General features: G+C 34.7%; 1 protein-coding gene across 2 annotated transcripts in view; it reads left to right on the forward strand.

Annotated features, from left to right (window-relative positions):
• The window catches only part of LOC122632691 (nephrin-like), a 112,195-nt gene that overhangs the window by 6,178 nt on the left and 81,541 nt on the right, over positions 1–24,476 (forward strand). For both annotated transcript variants that reach the window (XM_043819817.1, XM_043819818.1), the window contains exon 3: positions 10,859–10,991. In XM_043819817.1, coding sequence (XP_043675752.1) covers positions 10,859–10,991 — 133 coding nt within the window. The remainder of the gene's footprint in view (positions 1–10,858; positions 10,992–24,476) is intronic.

The following is a 24,476-nucleotide window of genomic DNA, read 5'->3' on the forward strand; positions in this document are numbered from 1 at the left end:
CCATTATCGGTGAATAGATGGAAAAGGATTTCTAACATAGAATTGCTTTAGATTCTTTGCACTTAACTATCGGGTTAACGATAACCTCGTTGTCGAAACGAGGCAAGTCCTCTTCGTAACAAGGAGCGAGTTTAACTCCTTCAGGCTTCTCCAGACTCATGGGACGAACTATCGAGTTAATGGTAATTTCGTTGACGAGTGGAACCTAACGATACCTATGCTTTCCATTATTTTTTCCTCTTTTTTCTTAGAATCTCTACCCAACGGTAGTAAAATCGCATCTTTCATCCCTTAACGAAAGCCCTAAATAACTCTCTTGGTGATATAACCGCATAAAATCGTAATAAAGGAGATCAAGAAAACTTCGTCGACTTTTCGCGAATATTAAGTCGATTTGTCATGCATGTATAATTAGGTTACCTTGAAAAATCGGAAAATTCATGTAGCGAACAAGCTAGCATTGCCAAATTATCGTAATTATCGTAAGATAAAAAGAAATAGCATTACTAGAGAAGTTACGACTCGAGGCATATCCGGAAAGGTTAAACGCTTTAATGCGACGAAGATGCCGCGGGCTTTTTATATTCGGAGAGGAACAATGGAAGATGTAATGGGAAGGAGTTCCTCGGGCTACAATTTAGGGTCAGATGGCACGAACCTGCGATAAATGCATGGTCCTTTAAACGCGGATGGTGGGGGTAGAGATTCTCGAGACTTTTCGAGACTTCGTTCCGAATAGAAGGGTCTCCGCCGCGGAAAAAGGGGCGAAAAAGAAAGGAAATGAAATATAGCGGAAAAATTATCCCCTCGAGGAGTTGGCCGAACGAAGAAGGTTTAGATAAAAATTTCCAACGTTTGTCACGGTCGTTCCCTAATTAAAGGTCCTTGGATTAATGGAACCCGTCCCATTCCAACGGTACTACCGACGATCGATTCGTTCGTTTAACCATTCCGCTCATAGCTTTTAGCGAGTCCTCGCAGCAGAGTTCTCCCACTTTCGCGGAAGCCGCGTTAGGAACGTTTCCGCTTGCTTTCCTCGAGCACGAGAAGGAAAATATCGAACGTCCTTCATTGCCTTTCGTAGACCCTCCTATCGACCTCTCTATAACGGCGTCAGCTTCGCGAAAGTACCTACCGAGTTCATCGAAATACGTTTTCTCACGGGAGACGTCAAACTTTCGGTTCGAATGGGAAATCGATTGAATAGCTCACAGTCTGCAGGAAAATCTAACGGGATCATAGATGCGATTATCACATGATTATCATGAAATCATTTTGGTATTATCAAGTTATTGTAAAATTACATCGAGTTAATGATATTGAATAATTAAAACATTGACGTACGATCTGGTATTTCAATGTTTTTCTTCGTATTCAATTTTCCTCAAATTCAAACCGCTTACATTTCATGAGGAGAAAATTCTTCTCGTAAGATACTTAGTATCTAAATTTAGTCATAAAACATCATTTTCGCATTTTAAATAATTCTGTGCACCGGAAATAAAACAAGCATTCGACACGACCTAAATTAAAATCATTGTTTAAAAGCTTTCACAAAAAATTCGTGATACTCGCAGGGTACTGCTTAATTGCCTCACCAACACAATTGTTCGTCTTAGGTCTCATGCATTTTAGACTCATTTTCGTTGTAAGCAGCTTTCACCTTTGAACATTACCTCTCGCTTCGACGATGGTACCGAGTGCACCGGCTTGTTTGAAACAACGATCAAGCATCTCTAACGAGTGTTTAAACTATGCTTGTTAACTGTCCTGGACGAGCAAGGGGTGTCGAAGTTGAATAAGAGAGGGCTGGCGGTTCTATCTGTTGTATCTGCAACCAACGACTTCACTCTTCGTCGCAATCTATGACGAACGATATATTCCTCTCTTTTAGATAATAGATATTTTTACTGCACCTATCTACTTTACGCTTGATACTGTATACTCGATAATCATTAACTTATTCGTTACATTACCTTAATTTGTTTTCTCATTTTCTCAATCTGATGAATAAATTTTTTTCCTTCTTTTTTTCTTATAAATAAAATTATAAAATCATCATCTAAAATATAAATTTCTCGAATATTGTTTCTCGATTGTGAAAAAACCAAAAATTAATTTGTTCGTTCGGTATATGTGTGATATATATCAAACAAAGAGAATTTTCACTGAGAGAAAATCAATTTATCGTTTATAAACAAGTCGTGACGTACAAGGAAATAAAATTGTTTGAAAATATCATCGAATGATTATTTTGGTAGATACGTTAGTATTGAGTCTACAAAACTCACTTCTGCATTACGCGAAAAAATGTATATATCGTTTGCCGAGAATTCTCTTTGATCCGACGTTTATTATTGATTTTCCCTATTTTATTCCACGTTCGTTGTAAGCAGTATCCACGCAAAAAGTATCTATAACGTATCACGTTATCTCTCGATCATTGAACTTAACAAATTTTATTATGCTTTTATGTAATATTCGCTTGAAAAACCAGCATTATAAAATCGTTTATATAAATAATGAAATAACAACGCTACGTAATTTATTTATTTCATCGAAAAAATCACTGCGTATATTCTTACAATGTCTCTTTCCGATAATAAAAATTGTACGTCTCTCTCAATAGAATATTTCACCGTGACTTACTGTGACGTTGAAATTAGAAACGTATTAAATTACTAAAGAAATTAATCCATTAATTAATTGAATCCAACCACCATATTACAATCTATTCAATAGAAACAAAAAATACCAATTCTCCAGATACTTTTAGCTATTCGAAATAAATCCTTCTTCTCTTTTGTAGCGTACATACAGTAGAACGAGAAATAAAATGATTCGGACTTCCTCAATCATTAAGAAAAAACTTTTATTCATTTTTTCTGCTTGTAATATTTCCCTTGGCAAGAACTCGATCTGACGAAAAAAATTTCTACTTGTTTTGAGTATAATCAATTTAACGATTATCGAGTTTGAAAATAAAAGAAAAATCCCGACGACAAGATAATTAATTAAGTTCGTTTTATCAAAAATTAGAATTATTAAATTCATTGAAATAATTATAAATTACTTAATATCAGCAAGTCTACTCTAAGAAAAGTTTCTATAATCGATCCTGTTTTAAATTACACAATGATCGCATCGCATTCAAACAGTATGAAGATAATTAATTATATAGGCATATATAAACGATATAGGTATTTATTATATAATTAGTTAATATAGGTATGTAAAACTTTGAGAAAAATAAGCTTTAGCAAGCACTTATATCTCGGAACAGAGCAAAGTAAGGCTTGGTAAACAGATTTTCTAAAGAGAATGGAAGTTTTAATTAATCGTGAGCGCAAAAGACGAAGCGTGTAGAATATTTTTATTAATCTTTTTTGTTCTTCTTTTTCTCACCTCTCTCCTTTTTCATCGCATAGCTTTCTGGTATCTTCCACAAAGGCTTGCTTTGCCGTAACAGCGTCGCAGCCTGAACGAGACTCAAACGATAGTCCCGCAAAAGTTTCGACGTTTCGCTGTTCGTCTGTACAGGCGTTTCGCTACAGCGATTATTTCGAAGAAACTTTGGACTTTCACGATACGCATCCCGCTTCTCGTGGTTTCAGACAACGGCAATGGATTTGCATAAGAAGTACATGACAATAAGCTCAAATATATCTGAAAAATACACAAAACTTTGCTCATGAAAATGAGTTAACGATGCACACGATATTCATCACATACACATACAAATGCACAATCTATATTTTTCTATAAATCCAATATCAATCTACTATTCTCAATAGAACGATAGCAATAATCAAATTATCTGCTTTCCAATAATAGACCAAGAATTTCTGAATAATATATCTTCTATGGAAATAATACGCCCTTAAAAGGACGTAAGCATAAGCAACGTTTAATATAGTTCATAATATAGTTATGCATCAAAGTAAATTCTTGAGTAGAAAAGCAATATAATAACACAATCAATGAATTTACAAATTTATACATTTGTTTAACTTAAAATACAGAAGAAAATATCAATTTTTTATTCGTAGTAATGTACCGCTTTTTTCAATGATTTCTTTCAATGATTTCAGTTATTCGGTCTAACAATAAATTAAATGGATTACAAATTTTACCAATGCATGACTATATTCTCGTTTCTATATGTGTGAGTACTATATATTTTACATTATTGTTCTAATCACGATTTATATATTTTGATAGCTTCATTGTAACTATGTTATCGACCAAACAATAATAATTGTATAAAGTTCTGAGGTCCATTATTCACTTTAATCAATTGATCGTAACTTTTCAGAGAATGTACCTTTCGTAATCATAGTTTAATCGTTCCATAATCACTTCTCTTTAGTTACATTAAAACGCGCAAGAAGAAGCGGAAATAACAATATATAAAAATTTTCAGAGAAAATAAACGACAATCCGTGAATGTCTTGTTTTGTGCTATCTTTTTTCTTCGTTATTATATCCATAAAAATATGATTCTAGGATGAAATATCTTAAGAAAATCATTGTCGCGAAATAAAAGATGATAAAGGCGCAGGTCGAAAATTGCTCACCTGCGAAAAAATGATAAAATATTCGGAAGTTGAATTTCTGAAACAATAACAGATTTTTCGAACACCGAAATGTGATACGGCACTAGAGAAGATGGGAAGGAGAAGAGAGAGAGAGAGAGAGAGGGGAAGAGAGAGGCATAAAGCAGAGAGGCGGACATACCGGCAACCGTTTGTCAACCGTGAGCCAAATCAGCTCGAGGCTAGCTAGGTATACTATGTAACTATATGTATGTAGAAGCGGTGACTATATTGGATGGATGGCGAGCTTGATAAGGGTTTGACCGGTGCCGTCCTGCCGCGGTTATGCGACCTTCGTCCGATCCGACGACCTCCATCGACTATCATGGATCTCGACTCGATAAACAGCGGGACTCTCGCCTCGTCAAGATGCATGAACCTTCCTCGATATCAAACCTAATCCATCCAAACGCATCGGAGGATCCTACGTCTACGCGACTGCCTATCTATGTTCCTCTGTATTCGTGCGCGAGAGGTACTCTCTAATCGAATTCAAACGGTAGTCATAGTTCACATCACATTCACCCAACTAACAATTTCTCTACGAAATCTCGACACGATTTGGTATCAGTCGGCATGAATCGAAATCCTTGTTTCAACTTCCCGCGCTAGGAGAACATACCAATCTATGTTCGTTCAGTTACACTGGTTAGCTTTTCGAAATTTCATCCATTTCCGATAGGACAAACACCGTTTTGACTACGATGCAGAGCTGCTAAGATAAATGATGGAAGAATCTGATAGTTGATCGATTAACTGAGAAAGTGAAATTAGGGTCGCGTAAACGTTAAGGAAACTTTTTCTCTTTAAATAAATTCCATCTAATGAACGTTCCTTTTCCAAATCTGCTAGTGGTGAGCTGTCAATCGTCGACCTTTGGTAACATAACATAATCCAATTAATTTACATGCAACACGATTAGCGTTATATCTATGTATTGCATACATCAATTGTAATTGCAAAATCAAAGTTTACTACCCATAATCATTATGATATAATCAAATTTCACTGACGACCGTTAGTCGACCAAAGCGATATATTAATCAACTCGAAGTCGTACCATTAAAATTATAATATTAACGTTGCAACCACGTAGTTTCAATGTACTTACTACAATTTCGTTGCTTTGGTAATCTATCCAGAAATAAACAACATTTTATTAAATTACAACATCAAATCAATTTTCCTAATGGATAATTCGATAATGCGGATACACCCGTCAAAATGAATAGCTATACGTGGATAAAAATTTAATGCAAAGTAAAAAATGAAAAGAAACTTTTTGTAATAACATAAATGTACTATCGGTCGTTATCACGTATGATTTCAATACTACGATTAAATAAGAACATATGAAATATTCCTTTGGTACGGTTAATCGTTATTTGCCAGCGATGTAGTTCTATTCAGCTGACGATTAAATAGAAAACACTAACAAATGTAATTTTTATAAATTCGAATATCTAATTTATTCAAATGAAATTAGATTTATTGTATCTTTTTTTCGTGTCATTCGTTAATACTACATAAGAGAATACTCCATTCGATCTTGAGTACAAAAAAACAAGCAGCTGTTGTCTTTATTATTGTTAGTGTTTGTTATAATATTCAAAAATAGTCGCATATGTTCAAAGTAAGAAAATATTCGCTATAATCGAAGAAAAACAGGTAGACAAATAGATACGATTTATCAAGCAAACGGTTTTCCTCTTATATGGATAAATGATGTTCTATTGTACGAATATGGAGTATCTATCCCAAGTTGTAATTATTGGAGATGAGATTTGAAACGAACAGATTACGCGAGGGTGCGTACATTTGCAGAGAGAAGTAGAGATTGTAAAGTGGTACTACCTTTCCATTTGAACGTAGTCACAGTTGAATGCCGGATTAATATACGACGAACAATCGCAAACGATGGTGAAAGGTCAAATCTGACAAAGAAGTCGAATGACATACAGTTCGATTGAAATGAGTTAAAACACGAACGAGAGTATCCTCCGCAAACATCTTTTATTTTGACGTGACATTGGAAAATAAGTACGTATATTTTATCATGAGATGAAAGTTTCACAAAAATGATCGATAAAAAAAAGAAAACGAAAAATAATACTCCGCCGAATGAGCAGATAGACGTATGATAAAAATGAAACGAGAAGCACCACATAAAATCTAAACATATCTTCACGAGAGGTCAATTTCTATTGAGGTCAGCTTCTATCATATGAGAGAACGGTAGTCATGGCCGTAAATGCATCCGTAAACGTAGTCCTTAAGCGTGCCCGTGGTCGAGGCATTATTATTCCATTAAGAGTTCCTGGACGTCTCTTTTGTCGTTTGCTGAAAATAATTGGAAACACTCGACGCGTTTCCCACGCAGATAAATGATCGAGGATCTGCTCTTGCAGTAAGCCAATTTATTACGAAACCAACAATAGCACAAGTTTATAAATCCTTTTGAAAATATTTTTTGGTTAACTTATTTTGGATGATTCGTTATATCGTCCGAATGATTGATTAATTTCGTTTTCGAGAGAGAACATCAAAAAGAAAAATTATATTTCGTTTAGGTTTGACAATTATACCGTTAACGTAAGTACTTAATTCGCAACTGATCTGTACTATTAATTAAACATTCGTGCACATATATATGATTTAAAATACATAGATACGCACGCTGATGTATCACGATATTATAGTATGTGCAGAATCAAATTTTCATAGTATGATTTTAAATTAATTAATATCGTGTCGGGTAATGCGGAACCAACATATTTTTATCGATTTATATGTGTTAAATAATGTTTATATCTCATTTATTAAAATCTCTATACAAAAAAATAATGTAAAAATTCCGATCATGAATTAAAAGCAATCGTAGTTTATCTCCGTTGAATTTTCTTGAATTTCGTTCACCGAATCCTATTAACTACTGCACTCTGATTTTTATCTCTCTCTCTCTCTCTCTCTCTTTCTCTCTGTCTCTCTCTCTCTCTCTGTCTCCCTCTCTCCTTTTCGTTCTTTCCTTCTCTCTCATGCGCTTTTCGTTTTCCTTTTCCACTGAATAAAAAGTCGTAATCTATGCCAACCATCTTAAGCGAAATCCGTATAACCCATTTTCCTTTTCAGTCCGGTCACCTTTTCGTTTCACCGACCAACCATAAAGAACGGCAAAGATATTTCAATAGTTTGCATTCTACTCCACCATTCTTGGGTTTAGTAAAAAAAAAAGAGAGAAAAAGAGAAAGAAAAAGGAAAGAAAGAAAGAAGAAGATAGGAGAAAGAGTAATTACGAAATAAGAAATACCTTCTGAGTGAGGGAAAGATTTCCAAGAACCGTCACTATCATAGAACCGTGAGCGAAGTCGTTTGGTTATGTCCGGGTCGAGCTCTGCTAATTATGCTCGTTGCTATGAAACGCGTCAGAGGCAGATTACGTCTCTAACAACTTGACAATGCTATCTACAAATTAATTATAATTTTACGCGAAACCTAATTACGAGCTGGTACAAAGGCTTTTTATTCGTCGAAGCATCAAATCAATTTTACGCCAAACAATTGTGCTGTGAGATCTCAAGGATACAAAGGAGAAGATAAAGAAAGGGCGGAGGAATAAGTGTCAAGCGATCTTTTTGATTCTCTTTAGCATTCGTATTTTCCTATTATCTTTCCTTTTGTTGACAACGATTGACCAGATAAATTTCCTATAATATTTTCTAATATTAGATCTTTTTCCTTTCGAAGGTATTCCAAAGGTAACACGAGCTGGAACAGTAAATTAAAACGTGATTCGATCCTATGTCCATAATGACGTTAACCGATGTCTTACGACTTCGGGAATCCGTAAATAATCCCACGATCTCTTCCAGTCCGGAAATAACATTTAGCCATCGTCGTCGATCGGACAAGATTGGATCCCATGAGAGTTAGAAGCGTGCCTCCAATCGAAACGACAAACGACCAGTTTGATGTTCTGCCTTTTCTATAAGATTAGATCGAAAATCGCGTTTGTCGTTAACGAGAACAAATAATGATGTCCTGTACTCTCAAACGGAATCTATCCTATGTAAGGCCACTCCTTTCGAATACTTCACCAACGTAGCTTACCAACCGGGTAATCGATATCAAGTCACGTACATTTATCACTGCTGTCGTTGCAGCGCTCCGGCCTAGCCACCTTAAGAATAATTGCACTAACAAGAAAAGACTTGATGAGGCCAATAACGATGTCGTTTCGTCGCTGATCCAATTTCAAGCATCAAGACCGCGAGGTTGGATTATAGTACGAATACGTCGGGTTAACTTTGATTCATGAATTCGATGCCAATACCGTTAACTCGAGAGTATATATCTAAATAAAAGTTAATGTATATATACGTTTTTTGATATCATCTTAAACGTACATGTACCTACCTTCCAGATTTTAGACAAGAAATTCCTTGTGAAAATAATTATTCTTTATGATTTCTGTATATGCTGATTTATCGTATTTTATATATTGTGAATTACACAGTTAGAATGTATCTTTCAAAAATTTTTAAAAGAAAAATAGAAAAAGTCCGGAGCAAGAAAAATCTGAAGAGAAAACGGGCGTGGTCATTGAAAAGTGGAGACAGGTCCTGATCGAATTACAATACTTATGTAGAATGTATAGTAACAATAGTCATAATAATATAATAATAACGATAATTTTAACAAATATTTATAATGGTGGTGATAGTATGTTGGGGAACATACATGTAAAGTGGACTGTAACAAACCTTTTTAGATATTTTCGTTTCATATCGAAGTTTACATATATGTTTGCATATATCCACTCTGGTATCAAAATGGCTAGATAGACTGATTTAAAATTCGTATTGAAAATCAGATTACATAGAATGAAAATTTAGATTTTCGATTTCGACATTTAGCACTTCAAAAATTGGGAAAGTCATAAAAATAGCTATTTGTAAAATAATTTCAACTAGTAATATAAATTTTTTCAAAATGTTGTATTGAAACGATCAAAGAAAGCGACTTGATCAAATATGTTCCTGCATATTACATAAAATTGGTCTTTGCCATAATAGTATTGCGTAGTAATGACAGAAATAAAATTGCAAATAGATATTACAAACATAATTTAATGCGTCAGAAACTTGAAGAAATCAAGTAATTTTTCCTAAAACAAAGAATTCATATATAGCAATAGCAATTAAAGCAGAAAAACAAAGCTTGCTATCCTGTCGGATTGATATGAAAGAAATTGAGAGGCAGCAAGCCGACTACATCGACCGTATCTAATGTGAAAAAGCTTTGGCGAAAAGGCAACGACAGCTTTTAGCATCCAGGTTGGAAATAAAAACATTTTGAAGTTAAAACATGATGTACTGTGAGTGACGGTCGTATTTAATAAAAGTAAAATAAATTAAACTATTGGATTGATTCGTAAACAAGTGAGTGCCGATATAAGTAAGAATTTTATTATAATAAAATGATAGTTATTTCTAAATCAAGTGAATATTATGTAAAATTAGCAAAATGACATAATGCTAATCTACGATAATCACAATATTGGTATAATCAGAGAATACTCCTTGGATCGTAATTCTTTAGAGAATCCGAAATTTTTTTCGGAAGATTTTTCATAAAAAAAAAAAAAAAAAATTATATTGACTGCATCAGAACGATTCGGTCGTACGCGAAAGGCGAATGCGGTAAGATTATTCATGAGCCGTTGGAAAAGCGAATACGAGACCGAGTTACCCGATAAAAATCTGCATTATTGCCGGAAGTGCTCGTCGACGAACTCATGACCGTGCGACCGAATGGTAAGTGTCGCGAACCGTGCTTAAGGATCCACTTCGCTTCGAACGTCGACCCATTTGCTTTATACAGGAACTTGGCTTTATTGCACGCTCGCATTTCTTTTGCGCCCTCGCGGCCGATACTCGACGAATAGAGTATTTCGAAAAGATCTTATCCTATTTTCGTAAGCGCTTTCTCTCTTATGATTTCTCACATGATAGTCAACGATAATTCTTAGATTCGAACATATTGTCAAATAAGAAACGTAATATTATTACATACAAATTTCATTTAAGAAATTAAGAAGTATTGTTCGTTTCCTTGTAACTACAGAATTTTCTTTAAATAATTACGAGAAGGCGCATACCAGCAAAAATATTCTCTTGTAAAATCTCAGAAGAAATTCTATTCTTTAAGAATAAACTTTTTGCGCACGCCGAAGACGCTCACAGTTTTCATCGATCGTGTTTCAGTACCCATGGAGTCGATACAAGGGGTGGCAGGTCAAAGAGCGATTTTACCTTGTAACATACAACCACGAGAACCAAACGACGCCGTCACTATGGTCTTATGGTTTAAGAAGGATAGCGGCGATCCACTATACAGGTAAGCCAAGCGAGTATATGCGATTCATAAACCTTACTCTTTTCTTTTTGTTTCCTAACTATATTCATACGATTTTTCATCAGACTTATATTTAGAAATGAACTTTCTAAGAATCGACTAAACAAAAAACTCTAAGTTCAAAAAGAAAAATATCCGCTTTAAATGTGAAATAAAAATGAATAAAATTTAAGAGTATTATCTTGATATAATTATTGTCCTCCTCTTCTTGGTCTCACCGAGATTCGTACAAAAGAAGATAAATAATGTCCTCTATTGTGGTTTGCAAGGCTATGTAATTTCTAGATTTTGTAAATAAATAGTCTTTTCTCTGGCGGAAAGGAACGATAAAAGAGAGAAAGGAAAAGCGAAAGAGAAAAACAGCAAGCTAAAATGTCGGTGATTACAATGAAAGTAAATTATTTCCTCCTACTAGCTCGACGGGGAAGAACGAGAAAACGAATTCATTTTTATCGTTTTTCCTATCGAATGAGGTAAAATCATAATCATCGATGAGCATATACTATTTAGTATATTGTACACGGAACATTCGCGTTACCAAGCGTAGCTATCTTTCTTATAAGAAAAAAAATTATTCTTATTCCTTGTCTTACGGTATAAGTTCGCAATTGTTTGTACATCGACATAATGGATTCGGTCGCTACTATTGAGAAAGAAAGAGAGAGAAAGAGAGAGAGGACGATCATACGGAAAACCAGGGATTTCGCTAAACCACAAATCGTCTTGCTCTATCCTTTACACGTTAGTTTTGTCGACGGACGATTCGAGCCTCGTAAATATCTTCTTTATTGGGAGAGCCATAAAAGCAGGATCAGAACCGAACCGAACCGAAAGTACTACCGTTTTCCGTGGTAAAGCACGTAGAAAAATGTTTCGTTCCCCCTTTTACTCGGGAAACATCTTCCTATTTGAACATTACGAACTTTTATTTGTCTGGCAATAGTAGCAATACGTTTCGATGTGGCTCGTATCTTCGAAAGTATCGCTAAGTTTCCAAAAGCATAGCAATTTTTATTTGCGCGGTGTAATCTTATTAACAATGATTTTAGAAAAAGAGACCGAACGACGAGTAGTTTCTGTAAAAATCAAAATATTTTATAAGAACACTGCTTTGCTGATCTTACTGTAATTTCGATTTTCTACCATCGAGCCAAAAAGAATTCCTAGTGGAAATGCTCGGAAATGGTTAAAAGCATAAACTTCTTTTATTTAGATAACGTGATTGACAGGTGCCGTTGAGTGTAGTACTTTAGTACATTCCTAGTTTCAGCGGGTATTACCTATATTAAGGACATTATTTTAATGCAAAAAATTGAAGACAAAGAGATTATAGAGATACTAAAGTCGTAATCGCCGCAGGATAGAATGCGTATTCTTGCAAGGTAGCTGTCGGAATTTATCTCAAAATTCCTCCTATCTCGACGGAACTCGTTCTTCAATCGTAGTTCGCCGAACGATATAAGGCGAACGAACTAACGAGACGAGCCCTTGTAAACGTTTTATTCTTGTCGAGCAGCAGATTTTTATGGTTAACGAGGACAGATAACAGCTCTTTGAAATAGCTCTCACATGCATTTTCGTTATGGCGTAGACTCGCACAGCGTTATTGGGTTTCATACCACGTCGCACTTTACACCAAGATACAACTAGGAAAAAATCATAGAGCCACGTTGAAAAATTTTTCATTACAATGCAACTGTAATTAACAGCACGCAGACAACAGTCTCTTGAAGAAGACAAGTTTTATATGAATTTGTCACTATTTTTCGATAAAATCATTTTTTCTTCTAATAAAGAAATACTTACATATTATATCATGCGTATTTTCGATCTTATCGTTTCAATATCGATAATACTCTCGCTTAGAATATTCGATAATCGAATATCATCGTGATGGAACGATATCGAACGATTTGAATTTATAGTCATGTATCCCCCTTATTATCGGACATTCGATCGAATTCAAGTACAAATTCGGATATTCAGTGACCGATAATATCATAGACACGAGTATACCCATGCATATCCCGTCATCTTTCATAAGTAGATGATAGTAATATTGCTTTTCGAGCTACGTACTCGTCGATCAATTTCCGCGAATATTTTCTCTGTCCCAACGTAGATGCATATTTATATTTATTTATAGTTATGTACGATTTATAGATATAAATGAGTACGAACATCTCCATTCATAATTTAAATAGGCATTTTTAAAAAGATTGTCCTCCAAGGAATTGAATAGATTAACAAAAGAAAATCTTGAACTTGAAAATTTAAAAAATTATAAATCTTCGTAGATATATAAAGAATTTTTTGCGAGTACAATGCTATTCTTTTTTGCTGCCGTTTTTAGTTTAAGGGAGTGAAAAATGCTCCTACAATTTTGATTTCTTTCATTTTTTATCTTCGACACTCTTATATTAAAAAATTTTATTTAAAAGGTGTGCCTTTTATATATATGTATTAAACATTTTGTTTTAAAAAAAAGATATTAATTTTTTTAATGATTGCAAAAAGTCATAAATACAAATACTAAAAGATGTTTTTGAAATTTTATAATTTTTTTATATAAATAGAGAATGTTTTGCTTTTTAAAATAATATTCGTATCCTAGCCTAGGGTAATCGACAGCTCAATTATTTTTATAAATCACATCTATACACATACACACACACATATTTATGATATATTATATGTGAGAGTAGCATGCGAATAAAAACAATGAACGTTATCCCAGATACTAAAACTTGTTATTTACTTTGTTCTCGTACACTCTACTCGCAATATTGACAAATTTTTTTTATATATATAATATATAGAGCCAGAATTTTATTCGGTATTGATTTGATAAATCTATCACTAAAATCACTTCATATATAAATATTTTATTCTTTCAAAATATATTTAATAAAAATATATCCTCCTTTTACATATTTATATCATTTTTAATGTACTGAATTTAAGTATTTATTTCTATAAATACAAAATAAATATTATTTAAAATAATCTCTAATATATAGTTAAATTCTCGTTTTAAAAAAGTATATGCCTAAATACAGACTTGCTTTCCTTCGAGAATCAGAACGTAAGATATATAATTTCCACTATTGTTTTCATCCTTATTATAATTGCTTTTACTTACTATATGTGTATAAGTAGATATATATAAATATAGATGTCACGTCATGATCTATTGACGATAGAAAACGATTGAAGTAACGATATACTCCCTCAAAAGAGTTTTCACAATGACCATTGTAGCGTTTTCAAAGAATATAAAGCGATTGCAACAAGCTCGAGAGAGGAAAGAGAAGATCACAGTAACGATACATCGAAACTCAAAAGTCTTGTTGTTAGCTTTATATGTGGAAAAGGGATGTACGTGCGTATCTATCATTGCGGTCATGAAAGCGATTTCTTATAGCTTAACATATCGGATAACGAGAAAGCCCCAATTCGTCGCTCCGGTTAAGATCCAATGAGCATCGTCAACACGAATGCAAACGTATCCCCGGGCACATCCTTAAAGCTTTAAACGTGCACGACGTGATATTGCGCTCGGTACATTATTAAGCCGTGTTCCCTCCTATGCTGCTCTCTCACCGAACTTTCAACCCTTATTCAAAAGTAGCTTGGTGACGCGTCTCATTTGAAAGACCTCTTTTTACAAAAAATTATTTCTATCCACTCTCCTATTTTCCTCTGTCCCTTAAATTCTTTTTACGATTATCCAAAATGAAAGAAACTTATAAAGCGCCAGTTATGTTAAAAAGATATTTTTTTGTTTCTGGATAGTTTAATGGCGGGAGTACTTAGCCAGATCTCATTTTTTTCAGTAGATTTATAATTTAAAAAATGAGATATATATATAAAGTTTCCATTATTCTCTTTCAGACGGTATAAATTAATTAATATTAACGAACGCTAGTCAATTACATCAATATATGTACATTACATATAACGAGTCTATATTGTCAACTCCTTTATTGCAATATTTGATATTCGAAAAATCAAATGCGGAGTCGTGTTTTAATTATCGCAAATATATGAATAAATTTGTAATTTTCTATGAAAACTATAACTGCAAACATTTCTGAAACAAAATCCGCATCTATTATAAACATATGTATATTATTAAATACGTAAGTCAAATCACATATCAAACCACAAAACGGATGCAAAGACATTATAAATTAAAAATTTATTAATAGCAAAGAAGAGAAACGAAGAAGACGAAGCATGCGATCGATTAAAATAAAAGGAGACAGATAGAAAGAAATAAAGATGGAGACAACTTTCTCACGAATTTCTCGAACAGCAAGGCCAACAATTGACAAGAAGCGCTGATCGCGCTAACGGTTAACCACTGATGGTACTAATGCTGACGCTGACACGTCGTCGTTAGGTGTTAACGGTGCAAAGCCTCGCGATATTCAGTTAAACGCTACCTCCGCGGAAACGTTCTCTCGTCGATCGAGCGGACAATTGTCCTCGCGTTCGCGCTTCCATTGTGGTAGCCTTACGTGTACCGATTAGGGGTGCATGCTTGCCCGTTCGTACTTGGGTACTCTCCCTTGCGGGAGAAAGCACGAGGATAGTGTTCATGTGTGCGTTACACACCGGCTCGAATTATCGTGCTATTGTCCGCATCGTCGCACGGTATAACGGCGGATTTCTACGATATGCTTCGTTCTACGAACGAATCGGCAAGCCATAGGTATTATCAGTTATTGTCACCTATTGTTGCGCGTCGTTCGTTCCACGATTAAACTGCTGTCCTTTCTGATTTACACACTGCGATGTCCGAAAATATGCGATTTACTTGCAATTCAATGAACAGTGATCGATATGCTGAACATACGCACAATGTATGAGATAATAGCTCTTTATTCTATGCTCGGTGAGCCATATTTTTAATGATATTACATTACGCCAGTGCGGCCGTGATTAAATGGTATTTGACTAATGAGAACGCTTTGAACGCATATGAAGATTTATCCATAAATGTTATCAAATGGTAGAAACTCAAAGACTATTGATACCATCGTAAGTATCTCTAGGCATGCGTATCGTATATAGGATTATATTACAGACTCAAGTTTCATCCTGTCATCTTCACCGTAGTTTCTAATTAGTCCCAACTATCGAAGGACGAACAACGATCGATTTGTGAACATTGTCCTCGTTTCGCATTAACCGCTTTCAATACGCACAATGCTCTAATTTCACGACGGTTTATAGGTACGTATCATTTCGAGATATGATCGATCCCGTCACTTATGACCGACAATAGCATCGGTTTACTCGTATAACGTCATCGAGCACATTTTAGTACGTAATTAAAGCTCTTCTCCAAATGGACATCACGATTTCTGTGCCTTACAGTGATACGCAAATATTCGATGTGCAATCGCTACGCAGTAAATTATTTAGTATAATTTGTTGGAAGCTACATATGTCGGGACCAACGCGAACCTATTTCATCCTAATATATTATAACATTGTATACACAGATAACAAATAAATAACAAAGTTTTCGAAAAATGTTTAAATATTTCTATCTTGGTATAATTTTATCGAAAATAGAACGTCAAACAACTTTTTATTATCGTACAATATCTCGCTCGATGATTCACATTACGCACTCAGGCCGACGAAATAAATAGCTAGCACGAATTCAAATGCATTCATTTTACAGGCAGTAATTTTACCGACGGCATTCCGTTCGCTTAAAGCAGACGACCGGCAAGAAAAAAACTGTAGAACGCATCGGCAAAGCCTACGCTTGCACATTGCTATACGGAGTTAAAATATGCTCATACGCGCTATTCCGTTCTATACTGTATCTCGTATACTCCGCAGAAAAGCGTTTACCAACTTTTTTACGACGAAGATAAAAGATGATCCGTTGCTTTTCTTCTTTCTAAAGAAAGCAGCGAATTTTCGACTTTCCTTTTCGACATTCGCGACTTCAGTAATTCGACTACGTCAGTGTCGTCAAACTTTTATTATTTTTCATTTTTTATAATTTTGCAAAATATTTCTTATTAAAGAATTTGGTAATATCAGGAGACGAAACTTTCGATTCGATCGTTTCATAGCGTAGTTTTTAAAAATCAAGAACTATATATCTCGCCAACATCCTATACTTTTCAAACACGCTCATTTCACCAGTATTACGAGTAAATAATGATAGAACTCGATGCGGTTCGGTGCAGATGAAGATCATTTGTAACATTCGAACGGCAAGCTGTCCTTCGATTATATCCATTTTTCTTGAGATCGTCTAAAACCATTAAGTACTTGTACGATATTGTGTAACTATAAAATATATCGATAAAGAATTACAAGTATCGATTTCTGCCGGGTCATCGTCTACTTTCGGCTCTGGTCGGCAACTTCGTTCGATATCTCGAATATACATACTTGCCTAACTTGCGTCGAAAGGAACGAATCGATGTTTCTTCTGGCACAGAATAAGTGCTATACAAACCTTTCCTGTTTTTCTTATCGTACACGTTACCCTCGTCTTTCGATATTCGTATTTTCGTTCATGATAATTTTATACCGACTTCAATGTTTGAACGTTATTATAAATACTGTATTCTTTCCCTGTTAAATACATGCGTAAATATTAATATAAAAATAATATTAGATAGTGATTGGAATTTAAACGTCTAAATTGCATTTAAAATATTCAATAAAGGCAGCACATTAAAATATTGCAGATGCCATTCGGAATAAATACTGAAAACTGAAACTTTGAAATAGCCCATATATAAAGTATTGAATAGTCGGAAGATATTTCAAAAGTAAATTACGTCTGAACTTTTTCTGCTCAGATACCATAAAAATTATACGCAAAACTGGCTAGAGCATTTTACGGTTGGATATATAACGTTTGGTTAAACTATTAATATTTTTTCAGGCGCTAGAAATGTTCGTGCTTATCGTGCTAAAACAGCAGCGCAACAGCTTTATCTCCGTTCAAACTTGTTTCCGGGTCATTTTTAACCCGCTACATTCTCCGATAGGTTATACGCGATATAGACCATTCATGTCGCACGTTTAAATGTTCTCTATTGTGGATAAAAACGAAGTATTTCGGATACTTTATAAAAATCGAAAATATCGTTCGATAGAAATACTTTTATTAATGTTGAACGATACTTGAACGAGAATTTCATTTAAAAAAAGAAAATAGTCGAAGATGTTGAATTTTGTATTCATCAATGCTAGAGAGGTAGAATTTTCCTATCTATATAACGATAAGAGAATAGAGAAAGAGAAAAGGAACAAGTAAAAGAAGTTATCATTGCTGTTGTCGCAGACTCCGGTAGCTTTTATCTGTTTATGCTTTATTTTAAGGTGCGAAGCGGTCCATATTGGAACGAAAAACGCACGCGAACCGTATGTAAACTGCAAACATACCAGAGAAGACGTCCAAACGACGAATATAAAAATGTTGCTCCCTCCGTGAAGCGAGTCCCTTTTGTTTCTGTCATCCATTTATGCATAGCGACTGCTGCTGCTTAATCCTCGCGCCTCTTCTGTTCCTCCGACCCCTCCAACTCGACTAGGTGCCCTTTCCTGTCTCTCTCTCTCTCTCTCTCTCTCTCTCTCTCTCCCTCTCTCTCTTTATTCTTTATTACTCTCTTCTCTCGCTTGCAACTCTACTATAACCACGTCACAGACTTATTCCAAGCTCGTTTAATCGTTCGCACGTATTCCAAGCCAAGAGTCGTAAAACCATGCAAGAAAAAGATGGTAAAAAAAAGCAAGTGCTTCATCTCTACTACTGCATTGTGACCTTTGAAAGAATTGACAAACGCGTAAAAATTAGTTGTGAGTATGGATAAACAAAAACACGAATAAAGGAATTTTCGTCCCACTTATTTTATTGACCATCTTGAGAACGATAGCTGAATGGATTTAGGTATATTGAAATTCGATGATATTAAAAAGTCCCTGAAAAGGTCTGGGAAATATCGAAGGAACCATTTTCTTGGCAAAAAGATCGATAGCGGACGATGTCGAGATTTGGCTTGGAGCGAAGAGTGAAATAAGGAATCGAAGGAAGAAGAAAAAGAGTAATGGACGGCATCGGAGTTATTGCTTTCGTAAGAGAACGATCCAGCAAGAGAATACGTGGATGTGCGATATTGAATGACTTACGAAGAGATATAACGGCGTAATTTGTTATAACTATCGTTATTATTATCCACGTGAAATTTTTTTTCAATTTAAAATGATTATGAATAAGTCAATTGATTCGTAAAAATAAAAGCTGTTTCAATGAAATCTAATTTCACAAAATAATTCGAATCGATTATGTGTTCTCTTGTAAACCTTTCAAATTAACGAAATTTTCACATCTGGTATTAATCTTGTTCAATGTTTGCGACACAAAATCACTGTAAATGTCAGTAATGGCCATATAATCGGATATTATATTCAACTATCGAATCGATATCCTTCTCTCATTATGCCAGGGCAGGATTCTCATTTCGAAGAATAATGGAAGAAAATGGTGGATTTCACAATGATATTTGAATAGAAGAAAGATGAGCGAATAGTTGGTATCGTGTTTCTAAAGGGCTTTGACGAAATCAAAGAAATATTTAGATCGAGAATTTGTAGCTTCGTTCAATTCCGATGAAAAGAAAAAAGGAAAAATACAACTCTGACCAAGGTATTAATATTATTTTTATCAGACACATCGATGAAAAAAAATATCAAATATAGATAGGAATATAAAATATTACTTTATTAAAATCTTTGCTATTCCTTTATGACTAAAGAACTTTTAATTTTACAAGGAAAAAAATTAATCTCATAGCAATCTTACAGCATAAAACCTTTTACAAATCTATCCCGCGATTAAAATCCGCTTTGTCATTGTCACTCGCGACAGCACGTGACTCATAATAGGTAAAAGTTATAGCTCAAGAATTTCGTTCGTTCGTAGAACGTTTCTGGAAGTGAATGAGGACGAAAAAAGTAAAAAAGCATCTTCCACTCGATATTCTACCTCGTTTGTTGCATACTTCTTAACGCATTGTTAAGTTGACACTTAAACATGAACCATATACAAGAATAACTCATTTTTTGATCGCATTCGTTTATGCGTTCGTTCAATATATTATTTATGACATTTTAAAATATGTATACTGCGTAACGAGTAGCCGACTGACGTTGCTAGACGCTAATTGCAGTCGCTTCTCCTACTCCTCTCACTCGACGTCGACGCCTCCGCGTTATTAGAATTTCTGCGAACCCCGTTTATTACTACGTCAGAAGGATATAATCTCTACGGACTAGGTTTTTCGCCTCTGGAGTTTTCGTAATTAAATATCATTTTGTCATTGTCACTCTTGCTGGCCTCCGGGCGAGCACCCGTGTCGTAGAGCGAACGAAAGTTAGAGCTAGCAAATTATATTTCCTCCTCGATGGAGAGTGTGTGTAAGAGAAAGAGAGAGAGAGAGAGAGAAAGAGAAAGAAAGAGAGAGAAAGAGATAAAGGAAAAGGGAAAGAAAAAGAAAGAGCGAGAATGAGGGAGAAAAGGGCTAAAGAGAAAAAGGAAGGAACGGAGAGAAGGGAAAAGAAAAAGAAAGAAATACAGTGCCGCAGTGGCGACGCCGTCTGCAATTACAATGCTTTAATTTTATGCGCGAAGTTAAGCTCCTTTTAAGAGTCCCGAGAGTGGTTAAATCCTCCAACCCCCTCCATGAAACATTCGTTCTACTGACACTACCGTATTCATGGGACTACCTTCTTTTAGCTCGTAGAAGACAGGGCCGCTTTCGGAAGGCGCCAGCAATTATTTTAATTTGTTTAGAGGCCATCTGCCTTCTTTGCTTTCACCTCCTATGCCTTTCTCGCTCTTCTGTCTAGTTTTTCCTTCCTTATTTCGCTCTTCCTTTTCCTTCTTCTTCTTCATCTTCTTTTTCTTCTTTCTCACGCCTTAAAACGAATGTTTGTCTCCGAATCCTTAACGGACAACATCTTTACTCTTTTAAAAGCTTCTCACGACATTTGTTGTTCGAAAAATTCATCAGTATTTTCGAAACGATCTCAGTGCTATGCTAACTCAATGTTATGCAATATTATTAATATGTAATTTTAGTGGAAACTCGTAGAACCACAACCATGTAAATTTCCGCTATCGACCTCAATATATATTACACATCCTCTTCTAATTTCCTCTTTGACAACAACATTAACTATTCAGTTTTGATGCTTCCATCAACCAATGCTACGTACGGGTCACTACAGTTAACTCTCTGAATTAAGCCAATGAGCGACAGCCTTGGGATGCTTTCATATCCTTCAATATAAATACGCATGTATTCCTATGTATTTATAGTTAAACCTACAAGTATCAAGAATGCAAACACGATCATCTCTACATAATATTTATTGAAAATGTTTTATTTTAGATTCCTATAGAAAGAAATTATTATAGCGAGACAATAAAAATGAAGGTTTGTTATTAAGAAAATTCGAATATGCTGAATTTAGAAAGCATATGACATGAAATTCGAGGAAGATAGAAAAGTGATGATAAACGCTTAAAATATATTGTATTATTACATGTCATTCATCGTTTAGAATGATACAAAATATAAAAGCTCTGATTTTTCCAAGAATTCAAAAAAATAAAAGTAATTTAGTCCATGACATGGACGGTAAAAGGAGATTGATTAATTCTCTTCAAACGTACTGAAAATCTTTACAAACCTATCTCAAGATGTTTAATTATGTTTTTAATTTTTTGACGCTTCTCTTGACTTAAGAACTGAAGAGAAAAAGTTAGATTTTCTTATAATTCTAATAAACAAGAAATATATAATACTCAAAAACATTTCAACTAGATGCGCTTTACAGCTATAGATAAGCATGAAAAATATTCTTCGCACGATCATATCGGCCCGCTTTAACTTGTGAAGAAACTTTATTAATTTAAATTAAACTTGTCTCATACAGGTCCCGTTAAGTTTTCTCAACGACGCGGTACTTTGATTAGCATCGAGCATTAATAGATTCTTCCATAAGTTCTTCCATATTATATTTCATGCTCCTTTGAATCAAATTAAATTTTAACGCGATCAATATACAATTTTAATGAGTTATTACAGTAAACAGTGAATCATAGAGAATAACTGAACAATCAGGAACATTGATGTGAACAGTTAATCACCTGAAATCAAATTTAAAAGGAGTACGAAATACGCTAAGGGATAACGAAGGAACAAACGACCGACCATAGCTTAGAAATAGACGTATCGATCCAACTTATACGTACTAACAACGAACAAAGAGAAAGCGTAATCATGAATATTGGCATAAGCTTAAATTAAATAATCACATTTCTTCTGTTTGCATCATTCATTAGTCATATAATTTCAAAATAAGTGAATCTGTGGTACAACTTAATCGTTTGAGTACTAGTGCAGTAGTATCGCGCTGTTCACATTTCATGTTTGTGCTTCAGGCTGTATTACAGAATGGTAAAGTCTATAGACATGGATAGAAACAAGCATTATATTAGTAAAGATACAAAACGTATATTAGGCGAAATTAAATAGCTTTTATTATATATATTACGAACTGTGATTTTTGAAATAATAGATTATATGTTTTATTATAATAACTTACAGATGCAGTGGTTGTACAGATACGCACTCAACGTACAATAAAATATAAGATTGACCTTGAGTTCGCGGAAAGCACAAACTTTTACATTCTCTTAAGCGTAGAGATATTTTACAGACCTCCATGCGTCAGGCAGTTAAATATCGCGGTGCAGTAAACAGTCTTGCAAAAACTGAAGTAGGATAGATAGTTTTCGAAAGAGTGCAAGAAACTGACTAATAGAAGACCATCATTCGCAATCTCACAACCTGTTCCTCTCTCTGATGAGCAACTTGCCAAATTTTGAGAGATCGAGAGCGCAGAACATATACGTGACCATTATCCGAAAAAGCGATGACCTGCAAGAGACATTTTCGGTAACACGTAACGCATGAATAGCACGAAAGATATATGGCGAAACTGCCGTTCGATGACAAGAAAGAGACACCTAACAGACTCTTATCAGATAATGCAAAAAGGATTCAAAAAACAAAAAGACGATTTTAGCTCCACAACAGAACAATATTCTGTTATTTGTGCAATACTACGTGCCATTGCGACATATGAAAGCGATAATGGACTAGACGACACGCGAAGTACGTTTCTTATTACTCTCTGTGGTAAGCAAGATACAGTAAGATATATTGTATGATAGAACCAGTCGAACGATAATAGAACTAACTTGACTATTGATTAAGGCGAGAGTACTCATCGATGAATCCTCAAAAGGTGTATTAGATATTTCATTGAATAATACTCTTATTGTCGGATCGATAGTCTATGACGAGATATATTTTGTTAATTTCAAAATTTCGTATTCTGTATTCTCAATAACGCGATACAAGAAATGAAGATCTCAAGAAAAATGATAGATCTCAACACGTTCCTTCTCACATACCAAAAAATATCTTCATAGATCCCAATCAGAAACATATTAATTAAATTATAAAATTTTTTAATTTAAGAAAAGATTCCAGAACTTTTCACAATCTTTTTCGTGAGATCACATCAAGATCCGTATTTTTGTATGAAGTTGTTATTCTATTGTAATAAAATTATTTTTACTCGAACTTAATTTTTCAAAGATTTTATTAATTAAAATTTCCGGAGGTCTTTCATTAATTGAATCCTTCTTGACGATGTGACACTTTAATAGAATTGGAGCATCAATAGATTCTTCTACAAGGCTTCCAATGCCTACAGAACAGAAAGAAAAAGAAGCATCTATTTTTATATTAACCCGATCCATTAAATCACCGTCTTTGTTTTTCTAATACCACAATGGCGCTTAACGAATTGCTGAAAGATGCGCGTCAGTAACATATTCGAAGGCAAGGATGGACGCGTATTAAATCGCGGCAATAAATTTGCATATCGAAGCTGTCTTAAGCTACTGTTTCATCGTCTTCGTTGAAAATCGATCCAATCTATCTTACGGTCTCGGATAAACCTAATAGAAGGAGATGAGGAGACGGCCGTCGAAACTCGAAGAGATGTCTGCGGTATACGTCGTTTTTGGGGATCGAGCGCTTATCACGAAACTTCCTCGAACTTTGTCGCTCGATTAGACTCTCCAACTCGTTTCGATCCTGTTTGAGCTGGTAATCGAGGGGGACCGAGTGAGGTAGCCAAAGACGACGGAGGGTTTGTTCTATTAAAGCTAATTATGGAGCAACAAAGAGGACGTAAAGCAACGACTACGACGACTACTACCACTATAATGACGATCTATCTCTTGAAATTGAACAATTCCTGAAAAGGGTATTGCGAAATTACTTTCTTTCTATTGCTTTATATTATATACTAATACGTATACACGATTAAACGTTACAA

Source organism: Vespula pensylvanica, chromosome 10 (genome assembly GCF_014466175.1).
Source record: "Vespula pensylvanica isolate Volc-1 chromosome 10, ASM1446617v1, whole genome shotgun sequence".
NCBI lineage: Eukaryota > Metazoa > Arthropoda > Insecta > Hymenoptera > Vespidae > Vespula > Vespula pensylvanica.